At 40.6% G+C, this 12,571-nt stretch overlaps 1 protein-coding gene across 1 annotated transcript in view; it reads right to left on the bottom strand.

Moving 5' to 3' along the window:
- Positions 1-1,046: 1,046 nt before the first annotated feature.
- LOC132257089 (twitchin) overlaps positions 1,047-12,571 on the bottom strand; it is a 46,565-nt gene continuing 35,040 nt past the window's right edge. Inside the window, exons 38-50 of the mRNA XM_059753819.1 lie at positions 11,800-12,434; positions 11,132-11,692; positions 10,269-11,012; positions 8,853-9,858; positions 7,716-8,698; positions 6,852-7,594; positions 6,186-6,707; positions 5,099-5,813; positions 4,534-4,861; positions 4,314-4,370; positions 2,881-2,978; positions 2,401-2,821; positions 1,047-1,767 (exon numbers count right to left, since the gene is read on the bottom strand). Coding sequence (XP_059609802.1) covers positions 1,148-1,767; positions 2,401-2,821; positions 2,881-2,978; positions 4,314-4,370; positions 4,534-4,861; positions 5,099-5,813; positions 6,186-6,707; positions 6,852-7,594; positions 7,716-8,698; positions 8,853-9,858; positions 10,269-11,012; positions 11,132-11,692; positions 11,800-12,434 — 7,433 coding nt within the window. The 3' untranslated portion in view covers positions 1,047-1,147. The remainder of the gene's footprint in view (positions 1,768-2,400; positions 2,822-2,880; positions 2,979-4,313; positions 4,371-4,533; positions 4,862-5,098; positions 5,814-6,185; positions 6,708-6,851; positions 7,595-7,715; positions 8,699-8,852; positions 9,859-10,268; positions 11,013-11,131; positions 11,693-11,799; positions 12,435-12,571) is intronic.

Genomic DNA, 12,571 nt, shown 5'->3' on the forward strand with positions numbered 1-12,571 from the left:
CGACATTCTTGCCATCACTTTTTCTAATAAAAAGTGAAAAGGAGGAAATTGACCTCCGAAACGTAGGAACGAAATAAAATAGAGTGAGCAAAAAATAGGGCATTCCATTTTAAGTCTTTAATGTTTTCCAAAATATAATCGATTGGGGCTACAAAAACATGGAGAATGTTCCTTTACGTAACGATTTAGAATTCTTTTTTTTAATATTACTGACCCCTTGGTAAAATTGTTTATTTTAAGAAAATATAGTTTTACTTTGATTTAGGAAATTGTAGTATATGAAAGTTGAAACAATACTATTACATCGGTTAGAATTTATATACCAGTGAAGAAAGTAACATAATTTATAATGCGAATAACTTGTGAAATTATAAGATAAAGTCATCAGGAAATGAATGTATTACATTTTTAAACAAAAGAATTGTGTTATAATTCCGTTAGTTTTTAAAAATATGAATACTTGTTATACCGCGGCTGAAAGTCACTTGAGAAAAGATTGACCAAGAGGGAGAACGTGAGTTACTGGAAAGGAAATAATTTATTGATTAATACAGATTAGAAATTAAATATTTACAGGAAAATTTAACAGAAGATTGAGAAAAGTGAAAGTGGTGAAAATTTTTGGAGAAATCCTGAAGGAAAAGAAAGAAATGTAAGATGAAATTTAGGTTAGCGTCGATGAGAAATTAATTGAAAACGTTTTGACTATCAGCCGCAAATAAATACAGTCCACAAATAAAGATCAGATTCTAACAAATTGCTTCCAATTAAAAAAAATTCTCAAAATTGTTATAAGCAAGTTTTTTCTGGTTTTTAATTGAGCAAAAAACTTCTTGTATTTTTTTATATTAAAAAAATTCATGTATTTTTGATATTCTAGATTGATGTGAAACAGGTGCCACTGGGAAGCAGTTTTTTTTTTGAAATCCTGTGTTATTTCTTTTTTTCGCTTGGTCACAGTTTCCGGCTTTGAATTGTAGTTCGCTGGTCAGTAGGTTCTGAATTTAGAGACTGACAATTTGGAGTAAGAAATAAAATCAAAGCAGTTTATGCACTAAAAGGTCGTATTTAATTGAGCAATATAACAGTTGTGTATGAATTCACCCACGCAGGAGCATACGCAGGTAATTAGAATAGTGAAGACGCCTTAGAAAATATTTAATGAGAAGGATGCGAATGTCTCGCCTCGCTTGCCGACAGCCTTGGCTTGGTATTGGCCCACATCTAGTGACGAGCATCTGGTCACCTCAAATGTGAATTTGTTGCCGTCCTTTGTAAATCCATAATTATTACTGTCTACGTTCACGGGCTTGCCATCTTTGAGCCAGTTAAGTTGTAACGGCGCCTCCTGGAAGCTACACGTAAATTTGGCCATCTCGCCCTCTGCGACAGTCAAGGAGCTTGGGAAAGTTTTAAAGACAGGGGTCTTTTCTTCTTCACCGCTCACAGAAACGTTAATGGTGCAGGAGCTGAAGCTCTCGCCAACGTCGTTGAAGGCCTCACAGGTGTAAGTACCACAGTCTTCTGGGAAGATCTCCATAATGTTCAATTTGTAGATGTTAGCCTCATGTGTGTATTGGAAGTCATTAGATGGTTTTATCTCCTTGTTGTTATGTAGCCACACCACATCAAATTGCTCTGCACCGATAATTCGGCATGCCAGAGTCACGCTCTCACCATCTATCACACATCGCGATTCGAGATGACTAACAATTCGTGGTGGCTTGTCACTTGTCACAGAACGACTTGGGATGCTGGTGTTCATTGCTGAGAAGTACAAATACAGGAATTAGTACTTTAATTTTATAAAGCCTGCATAAATTCTTAACTTAAACCTCACTATATCGACTATTTTGCAAACAACGACTTATGTTTCGAGATTAATTCAACTTGAAAATAAGTTATTTCAATTTGTGAAACATCACTCGTCTGAAATCTTTTACGATGACACCGTTAGAAATTGTTCAGAGTGACCAGCTGCTCCAGATAAATACTGCTCTAAACTATCGGAGTGTTAAGTAAATTATGGATTTTACAAACTTTCACTGCCCTAGAGCTTTTACTGTATTACATATCAATTGATTCATGTGCTTCCGTAAAACGAAGTTTAACCTTATCCCTCATAAATTAACGGTAAATAGAACTAATAATGTTATCCATAAACAGAATATATAACTGCATCACTACTGAAAGTAAGCTTATCATTTTTTTGTCAATGAAAATTTACTACATATATGAGCTTTTCCGAGAATCTGACATGTGGCAAACAATTATTTTACAAGTTTCTAAATGAAATCTTAAATCTCCTACACTTCATTAATCTAACGTCTTCCACATCGATTGAACTTTAACATACAATATTCTGTTTTGAATACACGCAAATGGCTTCTCAATACTTACGAATTACAGTAAGCTTGCAACGCGTATCAATTGAACCAATTGAATTAGTAGCTGTGCATGCGTAGACGCCTTCATCTTCGGGAAAGATTTCATTGATGCTAAGCGTGGCGACCCCATTTTTGTATTTCAAATCCAGGATCTCCGATGATGACAGACTCTTGCCATTCTTTGTCCATACAATCTGAGGATCTGGGTCCCCACGCACAGAGCACGAGAGTGTAAGTGGTTCACTGTCACGTACTGCAAAATCACTAAGTTCATGTGTAAATACTGGTTTGCACATCAGCGAATCATCAGGAGGCAGGATCAGCTCTTTGGTTGCACTTCGAGATCGTGACGGACTGCCCGGAGCATCAAGCTTCGAGCCGTATTTCTTCGGTGTCTTCTCATCTGAATTTGAAATGCACGTAGTTGGAGCAGTCTATGAAAATAAATGTCAGACTTAATATTTGTGAATTGATTCAATTATTTGTGAATTACCTTCGAAATTGAATTTACGCTATTTGAAGCATTTATTCGACGGTTATTGATAATGGGAGGCGGGGCCGGCTTTATTGGTTGTTCAATATATCGGCGATCTGAAAGAATGAGTGAATAAAACATAAGCAGAATTTCAAAGAAAATATTTTTAGATGTATTGCTGCTAAAACTGTTGGCAGGATTTATCTCGTGATCAAAATCAGCAAAAATCAACTCCGTCAGCAATTGGTGTTTTATAAAAGAGGATTATAAAAAAAATTTATAAAAAAAAGTTGGTTACTAAATTTTATTGGAACTCAAAAAGCATCAGATTTTTGCAAATAAATGAAAGTATATGCGGATGTATATATGAAAATTTCTATCAATTTTCTAACATATACATTTGCATGTACACATGCTGTGTAAAATATATATCGATTATAATTATGTGGGATGGTATTTTGAAAATTAAGTTGTTGTTTACACAAGGAGTATAAACCTCTCAGTGTGTAGAGAGGAGCGGAAATACAACAAAAATATAACAAAAATCAGAGCAATCTCCATTTGATTTGCATTGGGCTTGTGACGTCACATGCCACATTTCCGCTCCTCTCTACACACTGAGAGGTTTATACTCCTTGTTGTTTACACGTCACATATCCCAGAAAGGTAGATGTACCCTTGAATTATCAAGCAATTCGCTAAATATCTTGTTCGCTTTGAAATTTACAGAAATAATTGGAGAAGCTTTCATTTTGCATAAACAGCACAAAAAATATTAATTTTGTTATTTTTTTTTTAATTTGCAATCAAAGAAAATGAATTTCTTAAGCACTTGTCAACTGGCCAGTGTGGCCTGTCAAAGTAGGCAAAATACACGGACGAGCGAAGAAATTGAATCTGGGGACTTAACAAATTTGCGAAAGTTGCAAGAGAATTGGCGAAAAACAATCGTCTATAAAATTTTACGATAGAAATGTTTTTGATTGGCCACACTCGTTCGAAGGGAATTCATGTCCAGTGCTCTCTAATGTTGGGAAAATTGTTTTTAGCCAAAAATCGGCATCCCAAATCGATTTGATGAAATAGCCGGTTCATAGGTTAACAATTATTCATTATTGTTGTTAATGTTATTATTAGTAATGTGATTATTTAACATAATATTTATTTCAAGGCCAAAAAGAGAACTGGATGCAACTAAATGATTAATTTTAGTATGATATAATCCGTCTGACTAATAGATATGAAAAACGACAGTTGCATCGAAGAATAAAATTACACTTATGCGGTCTATTTAATTACTTGTGGTATTTCTCATGCATGAAAACTTTTTCAAAATACAAAAATAATAAACGGCAATTCAAGTCACTGTCTAGTACTAAAAGAATGAGAATCCTTCCTCAGATCTGAAATAGGTTTATACTACAACTACCTAATTATTTATTTGTTATTACCTCCAGAGTAGAGGAGATTGTGGGCAAGCTGAGCTTGCTCCGCTGTTCCGCCCTCGCCTATTAAAGACAACCACATAGCCTATATTTAGTAATTACGTAGCACATGTGACGTCATAAGTGACAGTGCTGTCATATTTTTTAGTTCAACCATCCTTCCTTTGCCAATAAGAGTTAAAGGCCACATAGTATATGTATGAGTGGCATATAAAGTTACACTTACCTTCTACAATCACTACGCACTCCGTTTCATCAGTCCCGTGACAATTGGTTGCCACGCATCTGTATTTTCCGGAATCTTCCGGTTTACAGTCAACGATTTCAATGGTCACTACACCGTCTGCTTGTGTCATTGAGTACTCATACTTGCTGAGCTCACGGCGATCCTTGTACCACTTTACAGTCGGAACTGGTCGTCCGGAAAGGCAGCAGAGCAGCTTGCAGGTGTCACGGGCTTGCATCACACGTGGGCGTAAGAGGAATGTGAAACTGGGAGCCGATTCGCTCTCTTCTTGCCACATTTGCACTGACAAGGGCTCACGACGACGAATCTAAAATCACGGAAACAAACATATGATAATAAAATGGTAGTTTATATTTTCTATCCGGTTCAATTTTTTTTTAGTACAATCTCTACGATAGAATACAAATGTGTGTGAATACAAAACTAACTATCATGGCGATAATTGAATTCTAACATAAACAGTGAAAAACTTGCGTTAAACATCTTTTTTTCAATTACAATCCCGATTTATGATTTTGAAAGAACAAAGAAAAAAAGCACTTACCGGCTGTTGTTCAGCCTTGTATTGCGGCGGCTGTTTAGGTAGTTGATGTACATTTAAGAAGACTACCTCCTCTCGACTGCCATAGTGATTCTCGGCGCGTATTATGTACTCACCGCGATCCTCAAGTTTAACACGATTAATAACAAAGTAATAGTCATCGCTTACATATCGTTTCATGAATTTGACACTCTGTCGCAGTTCCTGATTGCCATGCGACCATGTAAGCGTAGGTGTGGCGATAGCAATTACGCGACAGTAGAACTTTACACTTTGGCCCTCGTAGCAGAACTGACTCTGTGGCTTTATCACAAAACGCGGTGCTGCTTGACGGCGATCAAATGATGTGTCTTGAATCTTGTACTTATCCACTAATAATTTACGTAGCGATGAGTATTCGGATAAACGCCCAATGGGCAGTGCAAAGCCCTCGAAGTCGTTATAATGTCGACGGATACGATCTCGCATCGCTATGTATCGTGATGTATCAATGGCTGCAGTACGATCACCATGATCACCCATGAGCCAAGGATGAAGTAAACATTCGTGAGCTGTCATGCGCTTCTCTTTGTTTTTAACAAGCAATCTGCGAATAAAGTCGCGCGCTTCCTCGCTTACATTCTTAAATGCGTCTTCGTCAAAGTTCCAATCACATGCTTTCACATTTTTTAGCGTCTCCACGTCCGTTTCACCAGCAAATGGAGATAGGCCACTTAATCTGAGGAAAGATATATGAAACATACTGTATCAGCACGAAATTAAGAAAGCTACTATAAGCATGTTGTTTGAACCCAACGGAAAATATCTTCCAAACTTATTCAAGACATCTGTTTAGCAACTTATTTTTTTATTATGTATTTAAACTAATCTAAAGCGCTTATCCCACTATGTTGAAATGAATTGCCAGCAATTTCCAATTTTTGTCCCAATTTTTCGACAGTCTAAGGACTAATTGGTCCGTATCAGTTCTAGATATATCGTCTTAAATTCCGTTAAATAGGAAATTGCACGCATTTCGTATCGATAAGTATCGGTATAAGTAGTGGAATAATTCCCTAATTGAACTCTTGTATAGTATAAGACTACTCACAATACATAGCTTAAAACGCCAACAGCCCACATATCTGTGTAGAAGCCCACTGGTTCGCGCTCCACGATTTCCGGGGCCGCAAATTCAGCTGTGCCAGTGCTAATCTTCACAACTTCGTTTGGATCCAGACGTGTAGCGAGTCCAAAATCAATTAGTTTTATATTTGTGCTGGCTCGTGTTTGACACATGATATTCTCTGGCTTAATATCCAAGTGGATTATATTCTTTTCGTGCATGTGACGTATGCCCTCGCATATCTGTCGCATGTAATTAATTACTTCAGCTTCGGACATAACATAACCGTCCGCCGTTATACGCTCGAACAATTCACCACCAGATAGGAATTCAAATATCAACACCATTTCATCATCGTCCTCAAAAGCATCGTGCAAATTAATTAATTTCTGGTGATGCAATTGATTCATAATGTCAATTTCACGACGAATGAGATCTTTTTCCATTACGTGAGCGACTGGGATGAACTTAGCTGCAAAAATATTACCGGTAGCACGTTCACGGCATCTGCAATATAAAAAAGCGCAAATTTGATGCTTTATATAGGAAAAATACATCTTTTTGTAAAATAAAGAAAAAAAATTTATTTTTTTAATATTAAATAATATTCCTGTGAATATGCTATTTTTCTCCTTGTTTGTTTGTACTTACCTATGGACCACTCCAAATGCGCCTGTGCCAATTTCTTCCATAATATCGTAACGGTCGTAGACAGAATCGGTAGATATCTCAACAGGCTGAGGTATATATTTTGAGTAGATATCAAAGACATATTGGTCATAATCCTTTATAGGTCCATCTGCTTTTCCCCTTATCTTCTTTCCAGTCTCATCCAGCTCGTACGTGTGACGTTTCTGCACGCGTTTACCAATTTCGCGCGTTGTAATAAGAGTAGATATTTCGGACGCGTCTGAGCGCCCGTAAATGTTCTCAGCAAATACGCGGAACTCATATTGGTGACCGGGTGCAAGTCCACTAACTGCCATAGCAGTAAACCGTGTGTTACCCACGCGAATCCATGTGGCGTTGGGCGGCTCTCGCTTTTCTACTACGTAGTTCGTAATGGCGCTGCCGCCGTCCCAAACGGGTGCCTTCCAACTCAGTGACAATGAATCTGTGCCGATATTTTCCACCAAGGGGAAACGAGGTGGGTCGGGACGGTCACTGATTTGGATACGAATGACAACAGAATCCTGCCCTAATTCATTTTCTGCTTGCAGTCGATATGGGCCGCTGTCCAGTTTTGAACCATCGCGAATGGTTAGTATGGCATGCCTGTCTTTCACTTCACAATGATAGTGACCTCCAGACTCAATAGCTTCTCCCTCACGAATCCACATTATACGGGGCCGTGGATGACCGGTGAAAGACACTTTGATTACAACATTTTCTCCCTGAGGAAAGAAAAGACAATTTATATAAAAATATGAAACACATTTTGTATAACTTGATCTTTGGACTCATTCAACATATGCGTTTCACAAGAAAACATTTGCTAATTATATACATACATACCTTGTCGAAATAAGCCGTGTCACGGAAACGTGGCGGCACACTCAACTTAGGCGGTGTCATAATTAACAGCTCTGCTCGCGTAGATTTCACGCCGCCACGATTCACAGCCCTACATACATATTCATCCGCATCTTCACCGAATACGTCTTTTATCGTCAGAGTATGCACGTCACCTTCCGTATATATGTTATAGCGGGTGCCACTAGTAATTTCACGCGCTCCTTTGTACCATGTGATCGAAGGCTTTGGATGACCGGTTATGGTACATTGGAATTGTGCATTGTGATTCTCAATGCAATTGGTTGCTCGCAGGGGCTTTACAATTTCCGGTGCTTGAGTAGCCACTGGATCCACTGTTTTCACGCTTGTACTAGACATACTGGGCTCTGAGATGCCTGCTTCATTAACAGCCATTACACGGAACTCATATTGCCTGCCCTCAATAAGATTGGCACAATTAATCTGCGTCGGTTGGCATAGAGCCACGTTTACACGCTGCCAGGTAGTGTCGCCTTTTTCACGTTTCTCCACCCAATAACCTTGTATGCGAGCTCCACCATCATACTCAGGCTTTGTCCATTCTACGTGCACAAAGTTAGAGCCTACTTCGAGAATTGTAGGGACACCAGGTACACCGGGTGGATCGAAAGGTTGACGTGCCTTCACTGGATTCTGGCCCTCGAGTGCCGCACCTACGCCATTAACATTTGCCGCCGCCACACGGAACATATATTCCTGCCCCTCTGTAAGACCCTGCACTGTGCAGTGCGTGTCACGCACATTACTTAGCACACACACCCATTGATTGGATGTCATGTCTCGTCTCTCCACCACATAATGCGTTACACGATGGCCGCCATCGTCTAGAGGTGGACGCCAACTAAGAGTGGTGGTATGTCGAGTTACATCAGTGATGTCCAGAGGTCCCTCAGGTGGGCCCGGCGGTCGGGTAACACGAACATTGAACGCTCTATTGACGCTTCCTGTAATTAAATATAGTGATTTATACGACAAATGACAATATCATTTAATATTAATCATGAGCTCTCAGTACTAAAATAATAATTTAAAGAAATGCTTTCAACATAAAAACGTTAAAAGGGTTTTTACCATGAATGTTTAAGTTACACCACTCACCATGTTCATTGGTTAGCTCTATGTGATAGAGTCCAGAATCGCTGGTAACTGCATCTCTTATATAAATCGCCACTGATTCATCAAACACCGTGAATGAAAGACGTGTTACAGGCTTGCCCTCACGCAGTAAACGTGCCTCTATAGGCTGATCACCACCGTAGAAAATCTTGACCTTAGAATTTTCGTGTTCCGCCAATTGCACTTCATCCGGCATCTTGTCAATTCGGGGTGGCATACCCACACGTAATTGAGCCATGGTCTGTGCGCTTCCTAATGTATTGCTGGCTTCACACACATATTGTCCCTCATCCTGGCGCTGAACATCTGTCACTATGAGTTTAAAGAGGCCATCACGAGACTCCATTGTATGACGCCCACCCGTGAGTTCACGTCCATTGCGCAACCATCTTGCCGTCGGAACTGGTTTACCACGAGCTTCGCAGGATAGCTCAAGTGTACGGCCCAACGATACACTGGTATCAGTCAGTGGTCGAAGCCATTGTGGTTTTTCACCACCCGCTACTTCACACACGCGTACTGGTGAAATAGGCGTACTTGGTTCTGATCGACCAGCCGTATTTACAGCACATACGCGGAACTCGTACTCAGTTCCATCAAAAAGATTAAGCGCTGTGAAGTTAAGGTCTGTTACATTGTACTCATTACAGCGAATCCACAGAGCGCCACCAATTTCACGCCTTTCAACAATGTAGCCACTTATACGAGCACCACCATCGTGTTCAGGCGCAGTCCAAGACAGGTCTACATAGTTTCTACCAATGTGCACAATTTGCAGTGATCTTGGCGGTGACGGTACTTCCACGCGCCCCCGAGCTTTGAAGCGCTGTGAAGGAGCAGAGGGTTTACTCACACCCGCTGCATTCTTAGCGCGGACACGAAATTCGTATTCGCGACCCTGTTCTAGATTGAACACATTGTATGTGGTGTCTTTGATGAGGAAGCCTGTACATTGCCACGTTGTATCTTGCACATCACGCATTTCAATCTATAAAATAAAAGTGAATATATTATACAATAACATAGAATGAATTGCATAGAATTTTCCTGAGTGATGCGTTTAAGTTATATCCCAAACCGTACCTTCTGTACCATCCATGGAAAAAATAGAGTAATATTACATTCAAAATTGCTATTGTTCGTGTGGAAAGTCACTCATTATTTCAGACCTTTAATTCTCTGATTGCATCGTTTATTTTTTATTACTTATGTGATATTCCACATTATTTAGAATCATTATTTCCAATATCCAATTTTTATGGGGTTTGGCGCAGTGATGGTAAAGATATTTTGCGATTTTAATCCTACTTAAGAAAAGTGATGCTTATTTGTGGACTGTATTTAATTGAACTCTATCTTCATGCGAATTGAGCAATCCAAGTGGTTGAATCTACTCACCTTGTACCCCTGAATTCTTGATCCGCCGTCATATAGAGGTCGGTCCCAAGTGAGTGTGGCTGAGGCATTGTCGTATTCTGTAACTCGAGGTGCGGAAGGCGGGTCGGGCACAGTGAATGGATATTTGGCCACAATTCCATCCGCCATTACAAGCGGATCGCTGACACCATACTGATTTTCAGCACTTACACGAAACACGTAAGTCTTCTGCGCCTCCAGGCCCATTACATCATACTGTGTGGTACGTACGAAAGAGCTTACTTTTACCCACATGCCGCTGTGATCTAATTTCTCCACCACATAATTCGTAATGGGGGAACCGCCGTCATCCAGCGGTGGTCTCCATGTAAGCGTGCATGTGTCTGGAGTAATGTCAGTAGCATCGAAAGGTGGTTGTGGCATACTTGGTCGATCAACCACCTGCACACGACATGTGGCCGTGTCCATTCCCTCGCTGTTTGTCACATGAATCGTATGCGGGCCAGTGTCACTCCTCTTCGCGCATTTGTTCACCAACACAGTTTCGTGATCTGTAGTGTCTACGTGCCAGCGATTATCTGTTGCTGGGGCTCCGTTTACCGTCCATGCGCAGTACGGTCTCGGATTAGCTGTGAATGGCACAGTTATACGATACTCTTCTCCTGCCATCACAGTAATATCGCGAATACTGAGATCGCTCGTGATCTTAGGCGCTGACACTGGAGCGCGGGCTACTAAGACATCTGATGAACCACTCCACATACCCTGCGAAACACAAGAAAAACTTTTTTACGTACTGTTTTTATTTACAAAGATAATAGGTGCACATGAAAAAACTTGAGGTGAAAAATTAGCAGGAATTGTATATAATTCTTTGCGCTTACCTGGCCCGCTGCATTAATAGCTGCAACACGAAATTCATACTCATGATTTTCAATCAGATTTTGTACACGACACTGCAGTTCTCCAATATGTGCATGCGTGGCTTTTGTCCACTTATCATCACTGAGAAGTCTCTTTTCCAGAACATATCCGGTCACAGGAGAGCCGCCGTCATGACGAGGAGGAGTCCAAGCCACTGTAATACTATCTGCAGTACTTTCCACTCCATGAGGTATGCCTGGTGCAGCTGGTGGATCGAAAGGATGGCGTGCTCTAATTGGATGTTCTGTACTACTCGGGTCCGATTGACCATACTGATTCTCTGCCATCACGCGGAAGTCATATTCACGGCCAACCGTAAGATTTCTTATACGTACGAAGGGCGTGGTAACATAACCACTAACGCGTGTCCAATTACTCTGCCTTGCTTCACGTTTCTCCACCACGTAATTGCTAATCTCAACTCCACCATTATCTCTGGGCGGATTCCAATAGAGTGTCAATGCCTCGCCAGCAAATTCGTCGACTCGCAGATTTTCAGGTGGTGCCGGGCGATCTAATACCTATAGATTGAAATGGCAAATTTATATGTTTTCGATTTGCTTTTGATAAAAATCGACAGACAAATTGTCCCTGCCCATTATCGCGATGGAAGATTGCAATAACTTACCTTTACGTTTACAGTGGCTGTGTCGAAGCCTGATTTGTTGCGCAACTGTAATCTGTACTGACCAGTGTCCGTACGTTTTGAATTCTTCACAACAATGCTGCAAGCATCGTCTGTGAGGCGTTGAAAGCTGCGAGCGTCATCAGGTTCTATCATACGATCATTACTATACCACATAACCACAGGTCGAGGGAAGCCCCTGTAGGGCACGTGAATACAAAAGTCATCCCCGGCACGCACGACAATGTCACGAACCGCACTGAGGTCTAAGCACGGCTTGTTGGGCTGCTCCTCCACTAATACAGGGGCTGAAGGTCGTGAGGGCGCTGATGGGCCTACTTCATTTTCAGCCCGCACGCGGAATGAATATTCTTCACCTTCGCGCAGTTGTGGAACGATGTGGGAAAGTCCGGTAATAAGTTTGTCATTAACAGGTGACCAATCATTGTCGCCCTTTGCCTTCTTTTCCAGTACATATCCTTTTATGCGTGCCTTGCCATCGTTACGCGGTGGTCGCCAAGACAGTGTTACACTGTCACGTGTAATGCGATCCGCCTTAGGTGGTTCAGGTGCATCGGGTACAGTGCGCTGCAACTGGGCAGTAATGGGCTCTGTTGGTTTACTCGGTTTACCAACACCTATGGAATACAGAGACATGTTGTGAATTGAAGCACAATTCGAAAGCTTTTTTGTAAATGCCTTCTAATATTGTTAAAATTTTTGTCACCAAATATACATAAACAAATTTTCAAACCTATTTTTAAGCATAAATTAC

Source organism: Phlebotomus argentipes, unplaced genomic scaffold (genome assembly GCF_947086385.1).
Source record: "Phlebotomus argentipes unplaced genomic scaffold, Phlebotomus argentipes genome assembly contig_75, whole genome shotgun sequence".
Lineage (NCBI taxonomy): Eukaryota > Metazoa > Arthropoda > Insecta > Diptera > Psychodidae > Phlebotomus > Phlebotomus argentipes.